The 23,020-nt window shown below is 36.3% G+C and overlaps 1 protein-coding gene across 1 annotated transcript in view; it reads right to left on the bottom strand.

The window, feature by feature from the left end:
* Positions 1 to 122: 122 nt before the first annotated feature.
* Positions 123 to 23,020, bottom strand: part of SLC43A2 (solute carrier family 43 member 2) — a 47,657-nt gene continuing 24,759 nt past the window's right edge. Inside the window, exons 6-14 of the mRNA XM_072429325.1 lie at positions 17,414 to 17,506; positions 15,465 to 15,598; positions 15,167 to 15,369; positions 14,116 to 14,262; positions 8,030 to 8,168; positions 7,403 to 7,535; positions 7,236 to 7,309; positions 4,970 to 5,093; positions 123 to 3,003 (exon numbers count right to left, since the gene is read on the bottom strand). Coding sequence (XP_072285426.1) covers positions 2,842 to 3,003; positions 4,970 to 5,093; positions 7,236 to 7,309; positions 7,403 to 7,535; positions 8,030 to 8,168; positions 14,116 to 14,262; positions 15,167 to 15,369; positions 15,465 to 15,598; positions 17,414 to 17,506 — 1,209 coding nt within the window. The 3' untranslated portion in view covers positions 123 to 2,841. The remainder of the gene's footprint in view (positions 3,004 to 4,969; positions 5,094 to 7,235; positions 7,310 to 7,402; positions 7,536 to 8,029; positions 8,169 to 14,115; positions 14,263 to 15,166; positions 15,370 to 15,464; positions 15,599 to 17,413; positions 17,507 to 23,020) is intronic.

Genomic DNA, 23,020 nt, shown 5'->3' with positions numbered 1-23,020 from the left:
ACAATGAAGGTCACTAGTTTTACAGTTTGGTGTTGGTGTGCAGTGCTGTCTTTCTCCCAAAAATTATAATTATTGAAGTAATTATACAATAAAACAAAAATAACATGACATATACCACAAAATTGTTGGCTATAAAAAGGGTTTATTTTTTAATATGTTTTAATAACAACAAGCACTGTATATAGAATGTACAGGCACAATAAATACCTACTCGTGAGAGCTTACAATCTTTTTGCACCTGAGGCACTGAGAGATACAGTGATTTGCTCAAGGTTGCGCAGTTTTGGCTCTGGGATTCCATATATAGTGGAGTCTCCCAGTCTTTCTTCCCAGAGGCCAGCTCAAAGACAGACACACGGGAAAATAATTGCTGTATTGCTTTTGTGCTGTTTTTCCCTTGTTGTCACACAAGAACTGTAGTTCAGGATCAAATACTAGCATATCCCTGTAATACCATGCTATCAAGCTGAAAAGAAAAAACGTTCTCCTGTAACTGTTGTACAAGCAGGATCTTGACATCCCAACAGAACAATATTAAAAAATGCTCAGTGCATACTAACAAAGGATGCAGTGCTCTTCCTGTCTTGTTTCTGCAGCTGTTTTGTAGGCAGAAGCAATACTAAGCCTATCAATTTCTTTGCAGCTGGAGACATTACTGAGGCACTCACTGGTTCAGGTTCACACTGCATCCACCGTTAGCAGAGATATGGACTTTTCAAATATTAAAGCAGTGCAAAGAGCAATGGTGATGTAAAAAGTACTGTAACCCATTGCAACAACAGTTCAATGCTTGCTAACTAGTTACCAATGGGTTTAGCACTTTAGTTATATCTTACTTCTTCTTTACTTATTAAAAATACTAGGAGTACATTTAAATTATTTATTTTCATTTGTGGGATCCTGGAGTGTAAAAATACTGCATATAATTGCAATCAACATAAGGAAAAAACAAGTATGAAAAAATAGTTTTATCTCTGCTTTGTCATTGGAATATTACAGATACCTCCCAAGAACTGATGTGAGAATGTGCAGCAAACCTGCAAGTGAAATACTTTAGGATCTTCCCAAATGACAAAAGGACATTTTAGCAGCTTGTGGTTTTAGGTTCTAAAGATTGATTTAAATGCATTTGATTGTATCCACAGAAGGAATATTGTCAGTATCTGTTTTTTTTTCAACTGAGCAGTTAACAACTGACAGTTATATTCAACTGTTTAACCTCTGTACTCAGTAATATTAAACTGGAGTATCAGCAAGACCAGATGGGTCAATTATTGATCTTACAATAGGGCCCAGTGGAGTGAGGTAAAGGTTAAACTTTAAACATAAAAATTTAACGAATGTTTTTTAGAATAATAATTAAAAAAAAGACCTAACTAATATATAAGAACCTAACAATAACCAGAAGACAAAGAACAGAATGATCAGGATGCCATAAGAGATGATAACAAACAAAAAACCTTAATACAGCCACGATCAAAAAAAAAGAAAGAGAGGATAAAATAATAAGTGAAGATCAAGAATGGCTATAGTATAAAAAGACGCTGAATTCCTGCTTCATTTAACTCGATTGGTCACCAAGACATTCAGCAGATATATGACAAAGATTTTCTTTAGCTTTACCAAACAGAAAGCAAATCACAAATATATGTCCAAATACAAAAATACTTAATCATGTCATGCAAGGAACATAGAACAGCATATTCATATTAGTCATTTATAAAAAAAAAAAAAAAAAAAAAAAGAAAAAGAAAGAAAAAGGAAAAAAACAGAGTTTAAAACAGACACAGGTATTGCTTGGAACACAGACTAGGAATCTCTTGATACTGACATGGGTGCTGCACTGCAGCTCAGTGACTCGGCAGCAGAGTATTATGGGAAATTGAATGCAGCATCCTTGTCAGTGCCACAGATTGCCAATGTCTGGCTTATAAACGTAAGAGTCAACCAGGTCTAAGGATAGTATGGCACAACATATATTCATCACAAGACTGGTTGATTCACATCACCCATATTAATATATAGGATGGATGTGTTATCCCTTTTAAACTGATATGTCTGCCTTTTCTACTGTTACTAAATGTGGAAAGCAGCAAAGTTCATTAGTGCAGAAAGAGTTCAATAAATGAGCACACATTTTCCAAGGTAATGCACTAATTGTTGTTAGCATCTTGTTTCACCACAAAACCGAAAACCTCTTGTGAAATAGCTTTATGTGTAGGAAACGTTGTAGAGAAGTGGTCTCAAGGTGGTTATGTGCTCTTATTGGCGGTTACAAGATTAAGTTCTGGCTAAATTATTTCAAGAAGACTCCTCTGTTCCGGAGAGGATAATGACAACAACTGGCATCGCCACTGGCACAAGAGTCATTGTCAGAACAAGCGGTCATGCAATCAGAAGTAATCACAACAGGAATGAAAATTCCTGCTACTTCTCTGCTGAGCACCTAGGATTCTGAATCCACATAACAAGTAATAGGCTCCAGCTCTATGGCAAGTTAGTCCAGCACATCTCATGTCACCAAGAGTAACTGCTAAATAGACAGGATTCTTCATTAAAGGGCAAAGGAGGAAGAATCTCCATTCCAGTCAATAAAATTGACAGAAGTTTGTGTTTTACCCTATATGATATAGTAACGTAAAGACTTTTGTTTGCATTAACATTAGATTTATCTAGCCAAGAGATTCTGCCTATTTTCATTTATACTTGAAGAGAGAACTGGTAAACAGATGACATGCTGAAAGTTGAAATGTCTTCTAAAATGATGACTTGTTATGCTGGAGTTCCCAGAGATTTATGAATAGGAACATTGTACGGGTACAGGGCAGGCCAAGTTTCTGCTTACACAAAGGCTTCATGATCAGGAGTGCCATTTATTTTCTGGTACAGTTTGGAGTCTTCAATTTTTTGTTTCCTTTGTCGTTCCAGGCTCCGTTTAAAGAAGATGAGGTAGAGTGGCAGGCAGAATCCAAGCATGCTCAATGCTAACAGTCCAACATTCACCTGTCACAGTAGAAAGATAGAGATAAGTATACAGTTTGCACATACATTTAAGTCAAACAAAACATTCCTGTATATTTTGCTTATTTTATTAGGAATATGCATAATGGAACTACTGAGGTAAAAGGCAAATGAGTTCTACTTCTACCTCTGTGTGAAAGTGGTGGTCAATCTCCATCCATTCAATACACTACCTGCACATATAAAGCTACTGATAGTCTTAGGCTATGTACACATGCTAAATTTTCATTGCTGGAAACAATCTTTCATGATCATTTTGAGCAACAAAAAACTGACAGCTGAACGAACAAGGGCTATACACAGAAAGGGGAGGTGGCAGGACTAGGGTGGGGCACCCCATTGTGCTCTCCTTCCTTCACCTCTATTGCGGTTGTTCATCATTCTACTACTGTGCCCATTCCTTTACCCTGGCCCCCGTGCTAACCAAATTATCAAACTTTCCCTTTCCACTGGTATTGCTTTAAACATGGTAATATTCTCCCTATACTGAAGAAACCCTCACTTGACCCCTCCCTACCTTCCTATCTCCCATTACCTCCACACTTTTTGAGCACCTTGTCTATCAAAGACTCACCGACTACCTGAACACCAACTCCCTCCCTAATCCTGTCCAGTTTGGCTTTCGAGCTACCCATTCCACTGAAACAGCCCTTACTAATGTGGCCAATGACCTCCTCAGAACTAAGCCACAAGGCAACTTATCTCTCCTCCTTCTCCTAGATCTTTCTTCTGTTTTTGACACTGTTATTCACCCCCTTTTAATCCAACCTAATGACACTCAAATCTATCTGTCCACCTCTGACTTGTCTCCCTCAGTCCTGGACAAGGTTTCATGCTGCCTGTCAGTTATCTCATCATGGCTGGCCGACAGATTTCTGAAACTCAACCTGGGTAAAAATCCAACTCATCTCCCCCAACCCCCCAACTCCAAATCTCCTCCCGAAATTGTCTTTCCCCTCAGGCACGTTGTCTTGGCATCACCTTCGATTCTGCCCTCCCCTTTACCCCCCATATTCAGAACATTTCCAGGTCCTGTCACTTTCACCTGCACATCTTCAAAATCTGTCCCTACCTGTCCCGAGACCTCCAAACTACTCATACACACTCTTATGATCTCTCGCCTGGACTACTGTAACATCCTCCTCTCTGGTATTCCACTAACCCGACTCATCCATCTTTCCCACCACTTCTCTTCTGCTGCCTCTCTTCGTAGTTCTTTTCATTGGCTTCCATTTCACCTTAGAATCAAATTCAAGCACCTGTGCTTTGCCTTTAATTCCCTTCATAGTTCATGTGTACCTTTCTGACCTGATAGAAAAATACACCCTAGCTTCCAATGACCTACTAATGACTTCTTCACGCATAACCTCATCACACGCACAGCTCCAAGACTTTTCTATAGCTGCCCCACTCTCTGGAATGGTCTTCCACATCCCAATCGGCTTGCTCCTACTTTCTGCTTCTTTAAAAAAGCACTCAAAACCCATCTTTTCAAACTTGTCTAACCATCTTTTTCTGTTTCTCACTACTCACCCACCAATCCATATCCCCCTTCTATTGTATGATGCTTCAGCACCTCTCATATTGTAAGCTCTTTTGGGTAGGATCCTCTCCTCCTGTCTGTCAATTGCAACCCATATTTAATGTACAGCTCTGCGTAATATGTTGGTGCTATAAACTGTTTATTAATAATAATAATAATAATAATAATAATAATGATAATTCATAGCAATCTGGGGACTATTATTCATTTTCTGTCATCTACAAAATTCTTCTGCTGATGCTCCTATACACGCTACACCAGTTTCCTGGTCCTTCCTCTACTACATTCAGACAGTGGCATTTTTAATATAAATTGTTTTATCAATACTGAAATTAATCATTCCCAAGTAAACTTCTAAGTACTGTATATATTAGTATTATTACTACACTGTAAACTAGTCCTTACCCAGAGTGGATCACCATTCAAAGGTCCCATCATAGCCAAGAACAGAGGTTGTTGAAGGAGTGCAAAAAGAGCACTAATGAGAGACTGCAGACCAGTCAAACTACCGAAATGTGATGATGGGTATCTGAAAAAAGAAAGTTAGGATGTTACACTTAATGAATAAATGCTACTTCTGTGAACACTATGAAAAAAATCCATAATCAATTGATAGCTATACTTCCAAACAATAAAAAATACCATAAATGTAAAAAAAAAAAAAAAAAAAAAACATTCATAGTCATAGGCTTTTTACGATGTACTTGTACATATATAAACACATGTGGATATCATGTTTAAAAAAAAAAAACTTGTTCAAGGTCTTTATATGAATGTGTATGTGTACCTGTGCACAAGACCGTCAATAAAACTAAAAATAAACTAGTTCTGGTGTATTCTCCTGGCAGTTATCAACTGAAATGATCGTGCCCTTGAGGCGCGCATCTCCGGGAGCTTGACACTGACGAGCCTGCATTAAAAGTCAATCTTTACCCAAAAAATTCCTTCTTTTAAATGGCACACATCTTTCACTTAGCACTAAATAAAAAATGTATGATGTGTTAAAATGTTTCAAACATATATATAGCCAAGAAAGCCTATTTATAAATGACCTAATATTTTCAAGTTTGGAAAGAGTTAACTGATTAACCGATCAGCTCTTTACATAGGCGCCTACCTAATTGCTTACAATGCCTGACCTGCGGATCCGCCTGATGTTAAATCCCTGCGAATTCGGGTAGGCAAGTTGTTTGGTGTGTTTTCCTAATCTATGTTGCTACATTTCATACTACATTTCATACTTTGTTTACCATTTAGCACAATAGCTGCTTTTGTTTTTTAAACCTTGAATGTTTCAATGTCCACTTTGCAATTAAGAAGTCAATTGTAATGCTATGTTATTGTGTTTATAGCCATGTTGTTTCATTGCAATAATATGTCTTTATTACTACCTTTAAATGTTTGTTCTGCATAAATATTTGCTAATTCAGTTTTCCACCCTTGATAGGTTTAAATTTCATATTGGTTTGGTAAGAATTTTTTGAATGCAACATTTCTCGGGCCATTTTTGAACTATTTTGGCTTTATATGAAAGTGTGGGTTTACATGTGTTTGTGTTTTTTTTTTTCATGTCAATTTAGTGGTGTCTGTGTGGTCTCTAGTGATGGTTTAAAAAATGTGTTTATTTTGAATAAAGTTGTTTAAAAATGTTTTTGGTTTGTTTTGATGTGATCTTCTTTACAATCTCCCAGGATCTTTTTAACCTTGGGTGATCCAACAGACCAATTTAACAAGTCAATTGTGCAGTTAATTTCTAAAAAAAGATGAAAGGCTAAAAACAGCACAATTGTCTCCTTAAAACTTAGTTGTTTGGGGCGCATAGTTGTGCACCAAACCTAAGGTGTTTGCTGCGCATTGTTGTGCGCCAATGCTGACCTGACCCGCTATGTGCTCGTGAACTGTGTTCTATCAGTTGAAAAAATGCACAGGCCACTGGGAATATGTACATATCACATTCAAATGACAATATGACTTTGAGAATGGGACAAAGGCAACGAGGGGGGTCAAATAGCAGTTTGTAGTGGAAATCATGCATACGTTTGTAATGATTATTAGTGGATCAAATGACAAAGTCCAGTCCAGTTAAACTAGTAAAAATGAATATGTATTTCAATACATTTAAATGTATTTTGACATACACACACACAAGTGACATCACTAAATGTTCCTTGATACACATATTATAACATCTTTGGCAACAATCTTTTTTTTAAATATTTGCTTTCTCTAACACCAAACCAAACACCAAAGCACTAAAGATTCAAATTGACCTGCCATGGACTGTAAATTCACACAGAACAGGGAGCAGGTGTGTGCTAATTGATTGCTATGACATCACCATTGACAGCTCGGTTTGGGGTAAAAACACTTGCAAAAAGTGTTAAAGCCGAACTTTTCATGAAAAACAGTGTACCGCTTTTGGTACAGAAATTCAGACATAAGTGTAACGCCCACTTGGTTAATTGGCGAATTCTCGACCCCACTGCTCATTTATCAATGCTGGAAGCCAGCAGGAAAGTGCACTAGCACTCGGCCCTGGCTCGCGGTAATACGCAGCGCCAAGTGGCGTGTATTTTCGCGTGGCGAGCATAAGCGCCCTCTCTCGATAAATCAGACCCAATATCTTTATTCATTACATAACTAAAGGTGGAACATTACTAAATTTACTTACACAGCAGCATAGAGTCCACCCACAGCAGAATGAATGAATCCTCTAACAATTGTGTGCAATATAAAAGACAAGATCTGTAAAAAAAAACAAAAAAAAACAGAATTTAGACATAAGCACAATGATGAATGAATGAGCAGCACAATCATTGACTTCCCATTGAAACATACCTGTAAAGGCAGGTTTGGAACAAGACATGTGACTCCAAAGCCCACTAGCAGCACGTTGGTAAATGCAAAGGCCCTGGTGGCATTTGTGATTTTCTGAATTTGACGATCACGCCTTTTCTTTTTCTTTCCATCTCTGTAAGCAAACAAATAATTTAGAAAAAAAATAAGGATATAGCTTTTATTAATTATTATTTATTTACTATTATATGTGTATATGTACTATATTATGATACACCATACACATGAACACAACACAAAGAGCAAAAAATTCTGCTGCAGTACACTTGTGTAGTAAAAAAGAAATGTAAATATAGCTTTACATCGACACGTGTACATTTAGTTCCAGAACAGTCTGACTTTTAAAGACATCTTGAGCTGATTGGGTCATTATTGGCCGACAGTAAGGTGCAGTAAATGATGGATCAGTGCTTCGGCTTTAGAACTGGAGTAGGCACTTGCAGACTGAACCTTCTTCATTGGGTCCTGGGACTTTCTAGATGTTTTTGGAAAACTATAAACATCTGGGTGCTTGTAGTTATCTGATGTCCATTTTACTATCTTATCCTTAAATATTTTTAATCACATCACATTGTATGCGTAGCCTATATGTGTCTTAGAAATACGTACGGATTAGCATCCTTCTCATCTCCATCATCATTGCCATCATCACATTCCTTGAGCTTCCAATCCATTATGTATCCAATCACAGGGGCTGTCATAAGGCAGAGCAGCTGTAAAACTCCAAAGATGGATGTATACAGACTGACTGTGGAGAGAAAAAAACAATGCAATTTACTATAGTCTTCTCACAACCAGTTAACAGCTTTCAGTGCAGAGATATGGTTGGATGATTATTAAAATGTAATCTTTTTAGCATAAAATTAAACAAATATAATGTATTCATAGAATGCATAATGTGACATTAATGGGTTTTATATGGATGGAAACATATAAATACAATATGAAATGGTAAATATGCAAGGGCAAGAAAAAGAAAAATATGACAGGAAACATAATAATACGTTGAAGTAACAGATACAAATGTGCTGAAAGTGGATCTAATCAGCTACATCAAAGAATTGATGAATCCCAACACCTTCTGGGCAAAGTGTATCACAGGAATGGGCACATGTGTTTTCACTTTAAATCATTTTTAGGATTAGTAAACTTGCACCCTCCTACTGTATTCTCTTTTAAAAAAAGTTAAAAAAAGCTAACAGGAAGAGAGAATCTCTCACTAAGTAACTTGCCACAGCACTTGTACAAACTTAGGAAATCAAGTGTGGCAATCTCTAGGTAATATGTCTTCAGGTGATTTAACTCTCCATGAGATGCCAAGAACTAAAATATAAGCTTTGGGTAGGCAGATTTAAAACAAACTGTTATGGATCACTGCAAAGGCATATAAGGCAACAATTGGGTCTGCTGGCAGGAAGTCTCACACACAAACTTTTACATTTGATATGGTAAAAGTTAGTGTGTTAGTTGCTCATTTGTTTTTATGGTAGCTACTGTGTTTATATTGGTTCTTTTAGAATGTGAACAAAGATTGTCTAAAATCACAGATTTTGAGGTTGGTTTGCACTTCTTCCCAAAGCTTACCCGTGTGCATCACTTTTTGACGAAACAAGGCAGCATGTGACAGCAAAGAGAACAATACAAGAAAAAGATGAGTTAGCACAGACTTCAGCAACTAACTTTAGCGTACATACGACGGAAGCAATGTTACGCAAAAGATGACTAAAACAGTGAAATAAAAACTGGATCCAGCCTGAACTAGCAGAACCCACTACATTGCAGCCGTGTCTTGTGCTTGAGGATTATGCCTGTGCTGAGTAAGCGGCTAGAGGAAAAGAGGAAATGAAAACTACAAAAATGTCTAATATCAGCAAAATGACATCTGGAAACTAGAGAATTATTATTGCACAAAAGGAGCAGAATTCCCATTATGTAGACATGTATTAATTTATGCAAGTATTATTTGTTGCAATTGTGCCCCTAGTTGAACATGCTGTGTATGATCGCAACATATACCTTCACATAGGCACCTAAACCCCTTAGCTGACATAGTAAAATCTACAAAAATCATTAATATCTTATAATGAAAATTATATTTTATTTGTACTAAAACCCCAGGCGGTAAATGGGTGGAATACCCATTAAAGGAAAGCATTAATGTTTTAATGATTAATATTTGATAGTTTTAAATAGCAGAGTGTTTTAAATCTGTGAAATAGTACTGATTGATCATTCAGCTTTCTAAAGCCGGTTGGAGTACTAATACTCAAATGATTATATAAGGATCATTTGGAAGATTGTCTCTGCCTAATAGAAGTTATTTTTCTCTCTGTTCAGGTGTTACATGAGAGAACCTATCCTCATTTAGGCACTATTGCTTTCAATTATTCCACATGTATACAACAATTGTTAGAGGAAACTGTTGTTTTTCTGAAAGTTTATTAACTTTATATTATGTGGTTAGGTAAGTTTCAAGGACTCTCCATGGTTACCATGACGTGAGTGAGGAGAACCCATAAATTCATCAGTTAGGCCTATTGTAAAATATTGCATTGTCTTCTTAAAATGTGGTTCAAATATTGTAAATAGAAGCATCAATTAAAATTTGTATTATTTAGGACAAGCTGCACATATAATCCATTGGCAAGGGACAACTCTTTTATAAGCACAATGCAGGGATTTTAATAAAGAGTTGAGCAATTTAAGCATTGCGATTTATTACCAAAAGAACAAGAGGACATTTTATTCTACAAAATTGCTTAATTACCGGTTATAATACTCCACCTTTTCTCCGCTGAATAACACATACAAACCTTACCCCAAAATAACCTTATAGGTCTTTTAAACTTGTGTAACAATTTTTTACATTTTTTATGCCAGCACTTTGCTACAGAAGGCCCCTCTGAACATTTATAACAATGTATAACTTATCCCCAGCACAGTGCCATGACAGTCCTGAGGAAGAGACAGTCTGTCCCCAGAATTGTGTTGTCTATATCAATAAAATGTATTGATCCCTGGGACCACAGCTTATTGTCACCTGTGCAGCTTCATAATCGCTGATAATTTTGTGCTTTACCTGGTACAATTCAAAAATAAAGGTTAAGGGGAGTATTCAACACTGAATACAGGCTTTGACAGATAACCCAAAAGGTAGCAAGTCATGTAGGAAAAAAAAACTACAGCACAGGCACTAACTTATTTCTGCAAATAAAGTACTTTAAAACTTTTTTTAGTGAGGCACACTCTTGGGACCACTATTGCTACCCTCTGTGCGGATATAAATCGTTCTTTCTCTCACCAAAGTTTGAACCTGTGAACTGTAATTCTTAACACCAACTGACCTGACTAATCCCTGCGTGAATAATACTTCCAACTCTCTGACATCAACTAGTGTGGCTCGCAGATCCCCTGAGGAAGCTGTTTGACGAAACAGGTCAGGAAACCTTTTTCTACCGTTCGGTAATCCTATTAATAAGTATCAGGGATATTTATGACTAGTGTGATGGTCTTACACCCACTGTATCTTGATTGGGGAAAGACCGTATCACTTATTTGTTTCACTCATTTAGTGAATTATGAATTGTGTTTTTATGAATTTGAATATAACTCATTTATTATACTATCCAATTGCCAAAAAACCCCAGTTTCTTTCTTCATTTTCTCTTACATGTATGGTATGCATCCAGCACACATGGGGCGGGCATGTAAAACCTTATAAAATACAATAGTAGGCTAGGAGACGCTTTTCTTTTTATATTTGTTACATATGTACCCCCCGAACCTATAGGAATATATTTGTTGGATTTCGTTATATTCCCTATTTTATTTTCGTTTTGATGTAGATCTTACTAATATGACAACTGCTTAGATCTGGCCAACATACATGTACTAGTAGTGGACACTACTTTAGAGGACAACAATAATAATCATCATTAAAAAGTCATTTTTTGCGTGATTCAATATTTTCCTGTGGATTGCTACAACATAATTGCTGATGGCACAGCGAGCACATTTACAAACAACAGTTTGTTACCATAAAAGGTGACATATACTTCTTGCTTTTTGGTTACCTAAGATGCACTAAACAGTATTTGTTTTAGTACACACTGTAATAAACATCCGGTTTTGTTTTTAACTTGTATTCTGAGTATAAGCTTTTCTAAATGTCTGTTTTCCTCACTGGTTTCACGTGTCCCTTTTCTGAGTATGTGTTTTTGCATGCCTGGAAGCCTGTCTCAGTACATGACTTTCAATTCATCGCTTCATCGTTCTTGATAGAGCAGGTTCAAACTGGATTGCCTTCATTGAACTTGTGCCACAAACAATTTTGCAATCTGGGATGAGTGAGGTAAACAGCACATGAATCTGTCAGCTGCTAAAAATAGTTTCCACATTGGGGGGCGCTGTAGGTCTAGACTTAGGTTAAGGACTGGGTTTGCTCTGCCCTCTTTAGCCACTTGCATTAGAAGCAAAGGAAAATGTAAATGTAGTACATTAAGGATGGGCTGCAATAAAAAGCATATCTTGTCTGAAAATGTCAATAATATTTTTTACGATTTCAAACGGTTTGAGCTGTCATTTCCATCTAATTAAAATATCACAAATTCTGACTTGAATCAAAGGCTGAGATAAGGACACAAACCTGCATTCTGTAGATGGTTTTGGGATGAAGCATGTGATTGAAAAAACAAAACAAAGCAGAACTATCCAGAACAACCTGATCATATGAGGTGAGCTTCAAATCTAGGTGTGTTTTGTATATAGTTACTGAAGGGCACCTTTTCATTGAAAGAACACTCTGTCAAAACATGTCAGCTGACATGGAAGTACGAGGAAAGACTTAATACCTTAGAACATACAGGTTCTGGGAATGGAAATTGTACTGCAGCAGAACAGAACAAAATGTTTTTTTAAAGTGAGCTGATATCATTTTACTGATTTTGACAAACTAATTTTAATTTCTGCTAGATATATGATAGCTGGATTCATATATATCCTCTAATATTTCCTCTTTTTATTATAATTATTATTATTAAACAGGATTTATATAGCACCAACATATTATACAGCGCTGTACATTAAATAGGGGTTGCAAATGACAGTCAGATACAGACAGTGACACAGGAGGAGAGGACCCTGCCCCGAAGAGCTTACAATCTATGAGTTGGGGGAAATCTCTCATTTTTTTAGGTTATTATTAAGTAGCCCTAATAGGTGAGAAAAATAAATGACTATTTTTGTAGTGACAAACCCATTGTCCTAAGGTAAATCCTAAAGGTAATTAGTGAAGCTCTTATAATGGCAGTTAGTATTGCCTGGACAATAGTCACCTGGCAACAGCATTGTGGGTTGTGGTAGCAGAGGGAGAGAATGTTTGTGTACCCCATGCCTGGAAGCAATGTTTGTCCCCAAGTTCACAACAAGGTTGAGATTTAAAATACTCAAGTGTGTCATGAGGTTTCTGTGATGGGTAACATAAGGAGACTTTTATTACTTTCTGCTTTAGCTAGATTCTGATCTGTCTTGTCCTGCTGGCCCTTGGAATAAGTGTTGGGAGAGTTTGGGGTGGATAGGTTCAATCTCAATTGCAAAGTTCTCAGATTGTGCCCTCACAGGCCACCTGGTCATAGCAGAGAACAACGACAGCTGCGGCAGATTTGTGAAAGCAAAAATGTTCTGCACTTTAAACCTGCTAGCTGATTGTTTTTAAAGCCCAAATAAATTTTAATTTCAATTTACATTCCAGATGCAGTAAAACAAAATGAGTTTAAAGTGCTGGAGTTTCAAAAAAAACTCTCGCTGGAAACCAAACTTATTTTTCTCTCTGTTCAGGTGTTACATGAGAATCCTCTTTAGAGGGACCACTGCTTCAACAGAGACAGCAGGTCTACCAATCAGTTGGCTTCTTTAGAAAATGAAAAATATCGGTAATACAATAAACAATTTTTAATTTGGTACACTTGAAAGGTATTTACCCAATATAAACTGAAGATTTGGGCTTTAACCCCCCCTAACGGTAATCCCGAGTGTGACATGGGGTGGATTTTAGATACCAAAAGCGGTAATCTCAAGTCACATTCGGGGTTGCTTAAAGCTAAAAAAAAACCCCACTTACCTTGCTCCGTTGTCATCCCCTGTCGTCCTTCTGGTCTTCGCAGGTCCTGGGGACAAGTCCGTCTTCTCTGATCTCCAGACGCGAAGTGAAGAGCCGAGATCAACGGGGTTTCCCGTGACGTCGGTGCGGGTGCCGGTTTATGCGGGTGGAGCCGCGGAAAATTCAAATAATTTTGTATTGGATTCAATACAAAATAGCTGTATTGAGTCCAATACAAAGGAATATTCATAAAATATATATTTAACCATTTTTTAACAGATTTTTTTTTTTTTTTTTTAATAAAAAAAAAAAAGTTTATTTCTAAATTAATTAAATGTATTACTATTGGACATATTTTGGGGAGTTATGCCTAAAAGGTATATCCTACAATGTAAAATAATTTTCCATGCAAAAACTGTACTGCTTTTTGCATGGAGGTTTGGATGGAATTAGAACGCTAGGGAGGTTAAGTAACAGAGTCACTTTTATTTATGAGCACCAGCATTAAGAACTCAGTTTTAGGTGAACTTTGCAGGTGAATTATTCATACTAGTATTCCTTTTATCATGCAAGTAAATGTCTAATGAAAGGCACTCACCAGTTTCCAAGTTTCCATCCACAAGAAATTCCAGAATGTTGTTCATGGCTCCCATATAAAAAATGAGACGGAGCTGGGTAACACACATAGTGATAAGACTGAGCAACAAGATGGGACTGAACACACTCTTCATAAAGGATGGAGTTGCTGAAAAAATACACACACAAAAAAATAAGAAAATGCAATGACTGAAAAAACTTTTGTGTTTATGCAATTAAACAATTGAAGCACCAATGACAAAAGCATACCAACATATAGTAACCTATTAGGTTTCTTGCTTCAGTTCTGACAGTTGGATGATCTGTTATCTATGGCCCTCTGTGTATTCTATGTTTTAGGAAATGAATAATCCCAGTACTGTTTAAATACATGCACTTTAGTTAGTTAGCCAATAAGGTGTATCACTTAAACTCCTAATTTCCTGTCTTATTTTGAAAAAACATTGCATGTATTTATTTTCTAAATGTTTATGCAGTCCAGATATCAATAAATGTATGCAATTTTAGCTGGGACTATGAAAAAAGAACATGGGCTAATCTAACTAGGGATATGCTGCCTATTACACTCCCCAGAAAAGCTAAATTAGACTAAAATTAGTTCTATGATTTATCAAGGTTCCTAATTAATTTATCTCTTATAAGCCTAGCGTAAATATGCAGGGCAGGAAATTATTGATTGAATCTTTTGCAAGGGAGGTTTAGATCATCCACAGATAATAACACTGGCACTGAGACAGAACACATACTATTTGAAGTGCCTTTTGCTGTGTGCTAAATAGTAAATGTTTAATGGACAGAATTACATTTCCATGGAAAATCCATATGTGCTATATATTGTAGCTACCATTGCCATAGTACTTATTCTTTTATGTTAAAAATTGTTTTAACAGAACATTTATTTTTTCTAAAAATTGAAGTAAGCAATAACTAGTACAGAGGAAGTTCATAAAAAGTACTAAAAGAAGAACTTCAGAGCCACATCTGGTTTTAAAATGACGCACCGTTGAAATTAGGGGGGAATGACACGAAATTCTTTTTAGGAAGGGGCATACCTGCATTGTCAGCCTGGCATTTCACCTCCAGATCCACAGTAGACAGACACAATTTATTGCCCTCCTGCAGTGCTGACAGCTCTTTCGGGTTTTTCATGGAGCCTCCAACACTAAGTCGCCTTCCCACAGTAGTGACTTGCTTGTAGAACTGTTTTCCTGTGATCTTGTGGTCAAAGCCCAGCCAGCTGAACTTTATTTTCACACTGCAATCAATGGAGACCACATAAGTACACACCACATTAAACATTATTGAACATTACCTTAATAAAATAAGCCTTTATAAATACTATGCTCTTACGTATAGTCCATGTCTTCTGGTCCAGGGAAAGGCTCCAGAGGCCAGTTGAAGAAGCAGTTGAAAAAGACCAGTCCCGCACAGGCAGCCCAGACAATAAGGATAGTGATAAAACTCACTCCTAGATCATAAATAACCTGTAAATTAAAACGATAAATAAACACTATTTAGAAGACAAAGCAGGTACACTTGAGGTCAGAAAAACTCTTGAAACATTTGCTCATTTAAAAAAACATTATTAACAATAATGCACAGTACATTACACAACACTATACAGCAAAGTCGTCATCTACAAGGAAAAAGACTGATTATACACAAGGAAACCTAGGCAGAATCTTGGGGTTGTTTAGGAAGCCAAGCTACAACCATCATGGTCTTGAAATTAATCAGGGGACAATGCAATTTTTAAAGCTTTACCCTGTATGTCACCTCACAAAGAAGACTGCATTTGTAGACAGGTGGTGTCTGATGGCAAGCGGCCGTGTCATTATAGATACAACTGGACTGCCCCCTTTGATAATTGCAATCCTTATCAATGAGAATCAAAAGGATTTGATTGTCACATGTTGCCCTAATATGTCTCTGCTCCCTGATCTGCCACAACAAAGCCCACATTTCTGCCCAAAACACATTGTGTTTGTAAAAAAGAAAACAAAGCAACAAAAAATGTTAGAAAATAACCCGTATGCAATAAAAGTCCCTGTTCAATTAAAGACAGAACCCTCCAGAGCTGTAAGGCATCAAAGCTAACCATAGCACCCAAAATAAAACAATATTATTCTTGCAAATTTGTTTTCACAGGCAAGGTTACAGTGACCCACCCAGGACAGCTAGGAAACACACTTTATTGTATTCTGGTTTGTAGTTTTAGAAACCACTTTGCTGAAGGCCTCATTGGCTTCCTGTTTTCACTAAGACTGAGCAGGAGATTTGCTGTACACTGAACTCATGCTATGATTACAACATATATCAACACTGGAATAGGATTTTTATTGATCAATCTACATTAATGACACATCTAAAAATATAAATGGCTGACATGCCCAGCTGTTGTGTACAATGGAAAGGAAGCAAGTACTCATTTTTCATAATATGACCTCAAGTGCAGAAGCCAGAGGGACAGATCTTTAAAGTAAACACTATTTGGTTTTATTTTCTAACACAAAAATTAAAAGGAGCTTGTGTATCTTACTGGCTGATTTTGTGGCAGCAACATAAAGGACAAATCATGATAGCAGTAAATGGTAAAATGTTTCTAAAGTTTTTTTTTAGAAAATATTGCAAAATGTTGCAATGTTTTTGTGACAATAAAGATTGGCCTCACTTTGGGGAGATTTTCTCATAGTTTTGTGTCTACAGGATAGAAAGTGAAACACAGATAGTTAAACAACACCTGATGGTGGTTTTAACTGTTCCCTGCATGGTATAAAATAGGAAAAATGGGTTCACATCAGTAATATTGTTCATTTGCACTTCACATTTAAAGCTCCCTTTGGGATTTATTGTGTACACTGCAGAGCATGTCAAGGAATGCGCCCAGCGTTGCTATTAATTTCAATGGTAGTAGTTCAGGCCTGTGTGCTGCATTGTTGTACACTGGCCAAATAGTGCAGGTGTGTTTTTTAGTGCTGATTCAGAGCTGAAGCTCCCCAACTAGCAGGAAGCACAAGCTTTCCTGATTGAAGAGCTAAAGTTCTCACTCATCAGGGTATGTGTGGGAGATCTGCACAGATACCACTGATTCCACGCAGAGTACAAAAATCAGTCTCAGCAGCATTTTTAAAGAAAGCAAACTAAGACTTTGCACACCTTTTAATTTTTGTCACGTGGAATGAATTTAGGTGATTTAATTAAACTTTAAATGTGTTTTAACATGCTGCTTTTCTTCTTGTAACATTTTAGTGAAACACTGTTGAAGAACACAATCTTCTAATGAAAGAACATATACCCACCTTGATAAATGGGAAGGTGACAGCGGAGGAAGCATAGGACCCAATCATCAGTGCAATAAAAGTTGAGCGCAGGTCACCAAACATATTAGGCAGCTAAAAGAAAAGAAAGACTGTTAGGAGTTTACTCTGGATAGGATACTTTTTTTATTAACAAGTGACAATGGCTGCATATAACTATGTTATAACATTATCAGAATTTCATCTGCACATAGCACAAGGTTTGTGGCTTAAAGGAAATTAAAAGATGTTATCATCTTTTATTTGACAGAAGAGTGATTATTACAGCTCAGTCTGTATGACAGGAGTTTATTGTGTGGGCATTGTTCACTAGTAAGCAGCACAGCATGATCTCACAAAGTTATTATGTCATACTCCACTGGTATTTCCTTTCAAAGCAGCAAGACTATTATGAGAGATTTTTAAACAGTTTCTATTTCTAACACAAAATTTACACAATCTGTTGTTCACATACATTATCTGTTATTTTAGGCAAAAAAATCTCTAGAAAAGCAATACCATAAATCTTTACTTTATACAAGACCCTTTGTAGGTGATTTTTGTGTTATCATTAGTACCATCTTTTAAATCAAAAGCCTATAGCTAATTTATATTTTTTCTTTTCATCCAAACAAAACAGTATTTTTTATGACTGTGCTGCCACCAAACTGTCACCTAAATGAAAGGTAAAAGCCTCTGTGTGCCCTAGTAGTAACATCATTTGGTGATGGTGGATTTCTTCCCTCCTGCCTTTCCTAGGGAGAGAAATTCATGTGTCACCAATAGTAGTGCACACAGGAAACTTTGTATTATCTAATAATATTGAGAATAAGGAAAACATTTTTGTTACATTTTGTTTTATGTTGTTTTGTTATTTTTTGTACACTTTTTGATGTAATTATTTTATGTCTACAGGTGTGCAGCAGTGATAGAACTATATAGTAAAATCACCTTTGAATCTGAAGAATTTATGTCAAAACAGCAGATAAGGAATTCATACACCCATGGGTCATATGAATTCTGGTAATGCTAGTTAAGCTCTAAAGGTATTCAGGTGGAAGTAATATATTTTTTGGAGTTGGAAGTGATTGCATCACTAATTATACACATCCTTAATGTTATAAACACTTACAATGTTTATTCTGCCTGATAGGATACACAGAGGCGAGGCTGAAGGTAATCTCAGGAGAGTTTGTAACTTGTTCTCTGCACACCTAATCCTCTGATACATTTACATAACACCTCCAGTTTATTTAAAGCACTAAAGGAATTCCTTCAATAAATATGTCCATAACCAAACAAACTGCACCTGGCTATGCTAAGCAGAGGAAAAAAAACAGCAGATTCACAGATGAGCGGTAACTGCAAAAGAGTATTGAAAGATCATTACAAAATGATATTTCAAAAACTAAATGATGACTTAATAATAATAATAATAATAATAATAATAATAATAATAAAACTTAATAATTAAACCCTAAATAATTAAATAGGTTGGCTACAGCTCTTTGCCTTACTTCAACAGTTTATTGTTACCCACATGCTGGAACTGACACACACATCTGCAACGTATCCTCATGATGTTAACTTTACTTTGGAATATTTTAACAACTGTTTAAATGCTAAGCCAATTCCAATCTTAAAACATGTACTTAATTGGAAAATTTACTGAAACATTGTGTGACACTCCTAGAGCAAGTCAAAAGTTTGCTTTTATATTCATGTTTTTTTTCCTTCTTTTATTTATGTGGCATGTTCTTTTCTAAAACAGCCTGAAGTCCTTGGCTTTGTCCAGTGTTCTGTGTTCTTCCTTCTACTCCAGATGGGGAGACACTTATCAGCTCTTCCTGACATCTCTCTGGTAACATGTCCCTTTGTCAATGGGCACATTTATGTTCCAAAATTTGTTTTGCCTTGCCTTTGTAATAATAAACAAGCACATTATGTTTGGCCTCTTAAAACTGAGAACAGCAAATCCATCCCTCATTCCTCCTCCCCACCCAGAGGAGTTTTTAACAGAACCAATTTTCTAGCAACGCAAACTAGTGAGAATGGATCAGATTTAACTGATGGCAGTGTTTAAGTCTAATAAAACCTGTGACTGAGATAGGTCTTTTATAGCAGAAATAACTACAAACAATCTCTAAAATTTTCACCATTAAAGCTGTTAGACTATACTGTATAATGAGTACGCAAACTGCTCAATTACAACTAGTGTTGCCCACAGAATTCAACATTGCATAAACTGAGATAAACTGAGAACCTGAACTCTACACAAAAAGCTAAATTTACCAATTAAATATATAAAAGGTAATTTACCTGTGAAAGCCAACAATAACAAATATATGACCCTTTCACACATCACGACCTCACAGACCTCACATTTGTATGATGTAATTAAAAAAATGCAGCATGGTAACCTTTTTTTTTTTCAAAAGAAGAACCAGCAGGAACATGACATCATCTATCTTCTTTGTCAGAATATTCCTTGTCAAAATGGTAATGTTGCAAGCTTTGATTGTGCAAACAAAACAGATTTTCATTCTTGTTCTATAAAAGTTTTAAAGTACCAAAATTTTGGGTAAACACAAAGGGCCCTATTGATAGAATAGGGAATCAGATATTTCCTCAAACATTCCCTCGACGGAATCTTTTAGGTCCAAGTGTTTCACTGGCAGTAACCGATTCCCATGAGGGAATGTCAAATTCTCCATTTTACAAATAAAGCCCAAAGTGTGTTACGGGCAAAAAAAACTTTCTTTTAATAACTTTTATTTTCTTTTTCTATTATTTCCAAAGTATACTTGTGAGTTTGGAGCTGCAGTCAGAATGAAGAAATATAAATACAAAGTTTCACAGCCAACTATTATTCAAGCAACAACTTTGTTACTAGTATTAAAGGTTCAGGAACCGGTGATGGATGTCCTAGTGTTTCCAAATGACAAGTGCTATTGTGTTATTTGAGGAACAGCATTAATTGTTACATTAGCAGGAAATGTGCAGAAGAAAAGCAGACCTCATACCAGCTCTACAGACACTTATCATGAGGACATAATGTTCACTATTAAGTTGAGTTTTGAAATGGCATTCTGACCTTTTGCTGGCAGGAACACTAATACCTATCCTTACTTCACAATATGTGGGAAATCCATATATAAGCACAGTGAATGATACCAGGAAAGGTTTGTATCAGGAAAAAGGGCAGAGTGCATAAAATGTCAGTTGTTTCAGGTGTTATGCTAGAAGGGCATAGCTTTAAAATAGTAATGTAGCAGGCATTGACCGCTCTAAGAAAGTATGCAAATATGTGTCATGAAATATTTTATGTGTGTGAACAGGCCAAAAATGCTCTCCGTCGTAAAAGGTCAATAGCAAATATCATAGATTTCATACATACAGGTTATAACCATATTATGTAAACACAATTTATTGTTAGTATTCATCACTAGATGTTATGTATAAAAATAGCTTATAGGAACACGAGGATTGAACTATTTCACTGAAGGTATGATTTCTACTTTGATTTAGCTTATTAGTACTTTTTTAAGCTTTTTATTACTAGCTGAAAAAAAAACATAACCTTATCTAAAAAAGTTTTGAACATGACCCAACAACCTGACCATTTACCCTTTTATGAATTACACTCCTGGCTGTAGTTGGGATAAAGTGGGGAAGTAAATCCTGAGCATATAAAAGTGATGTTTTAACGTAATGTTGTAAAGCATCTAGTAGCATCTGTAATCTTGCACATTATGCCATTTCTAAGTATCCCACACTAAAAGGCATCTGAGACAGACTCAGATGGCAAGCGAGTTTGATATGTTAAATCCAATAATGGGGTAGTTAAATGTAGCACACTGTAAGCAAAGCATATTAGACCAGGTTATTAAAGTGAATATTAAGGATAAAACATTGTACAGCAATGGTCATTAGGATAAAGATAAGGAATACCTTGTGTTAAATACATCAACTGAGCCAGTTTATCCCACCAAGCAATTTATAAAATCAATTAGGCTCACTATTGTAGCAAGGAAATATTGCAAATGTGTTAAAGATAGAAACTATCTGCAGTGTGTTCTTTTGTGAATTTTATGTAAACCAATGCAGTCAGAATTTATAGATTTCCTCTTGTGGTCTGGGTGGGTCTGTTTCCTTACCCTGTGCCTTCAAATTTCTTGTCTCTCAGCTTTCTATTTCAACAATCTGATGAAAACTCTCAAAACAGATTTGAGTGTGGCTGCCACTGAGCTTAATTAAATGGTGGTCCAACTGCTGGGCGCATTACATTTTAAATGAGTGTGCTCTATGCATCATATTGTTGTTTAGGATTGACTGTGGGCTGTGATATAATAGGATGAGCTTGGGTTTTACTCATTTTATTGCTAGGTGTACAGATACTGATTTGGGGATTTCAGGGAACAAATGAGTTTCTTGCTCACCTTCCCCCAAATTAGTTACTGCAATAATCAATTGTCTGTCTGACATCATATCTAGCATGTTCTCTCTTACTATTTTATGGCATTTTAAGGCAAAACAAAGTGGTTATATTCTGATAATTATCATTTGATTCGAACACATGTAAAAGAATAAAAAGAAACATCACCTCCATTTTTATCATTATGTGAATGTAAATTACTGTTTACAGTAAAATAAACGCGGGAATAAGCTTGGATATCCCCTTGTAGGCCTGTTAAAAATTTATCGACACATGACAGCATGAACACAGTATGGGAGTGACGTTAACCCGTTATCATACACTTTTCTCTTACAGAAGCATTCAATGTGTTTTTGTCTGTTTGTCGCTGTTTTGTGCATACAGAGAAAGATAAGGCTGACAGAGGGCACATGGCGGGAACACAAATTCATATCTAGAAAACCATGTGTAAGGTGCACCAACTACATGTCACATTGCTTTTTGCAGGAAAGTCACAAGAAAATTAGGAGCAGTGTCATTCACATGTATTTGCTGCAGGCAAATCAATCACTGGTAAAAAAAAAATTGATTGTGGCGTGACATGTGGAAAGTAATTGGACCTTGAAGGGGCTGGAAAACACTCATATTGTTAGCCTTTAACTCTTTGCTCCTGTAAGAACATTTAATGAGCACTCTGCATACCAATAACACCCAGATTATTTCAATGTGCTACCCTCTTTCACACAATCTTGTGCAGGAGATTATATGATACAAAATCAGATTCTGGGGTACCTTGTAATTTAGTTTAAATAATTGCTTCAAATCCTAATTTGACATCCTCAGATTTAGATGTTGACATATTTTAGCATATGTGGAGTTAATTTTGTTGTCCTTTAGTGTATAACCCATATTGGGGGGGGAGTCTATTCAAAGACATTATCTTTCTGTTATGCAGTGAAGTAACCCTGATGAGGAATACACATTCTATCATTTTTATCTGTTTAAGACAAGGACGACACTGGCTTCCTTTATTCGCAGAGAAAATGTTCAGGAACCAAGCAACAGACGGCAGCAGAAGTGGAACTATTTTAAGATCATTTTGTCTAAAATAAGACAGCATTAACTGTTTGCTGTTATGCTACTGTCTCCTACCACAAAAAGATTTTTAATTGGTGACGCAATGTAGACCTGTAAGC

Source organism: Pyxicephalus adspersus, chromosome 1, assembly GCF_032062135.1.
Source record: "Pyxicephalus adspersus chromosome 1, UCB_Pads_2.0, whole genome shotgun sequence".
Taxonomy (NCBI): Eukaryota; Metazoa; Chordata; class Amphibia; order Anura; family Pyxicephalidae; genus Pyxicephalus; species Pyxicephalus adspersus.
Note: the sequence above shows the minus strand (reverse complement) of the source record. Positions and strands in the feature narration are given on the sequence as shown.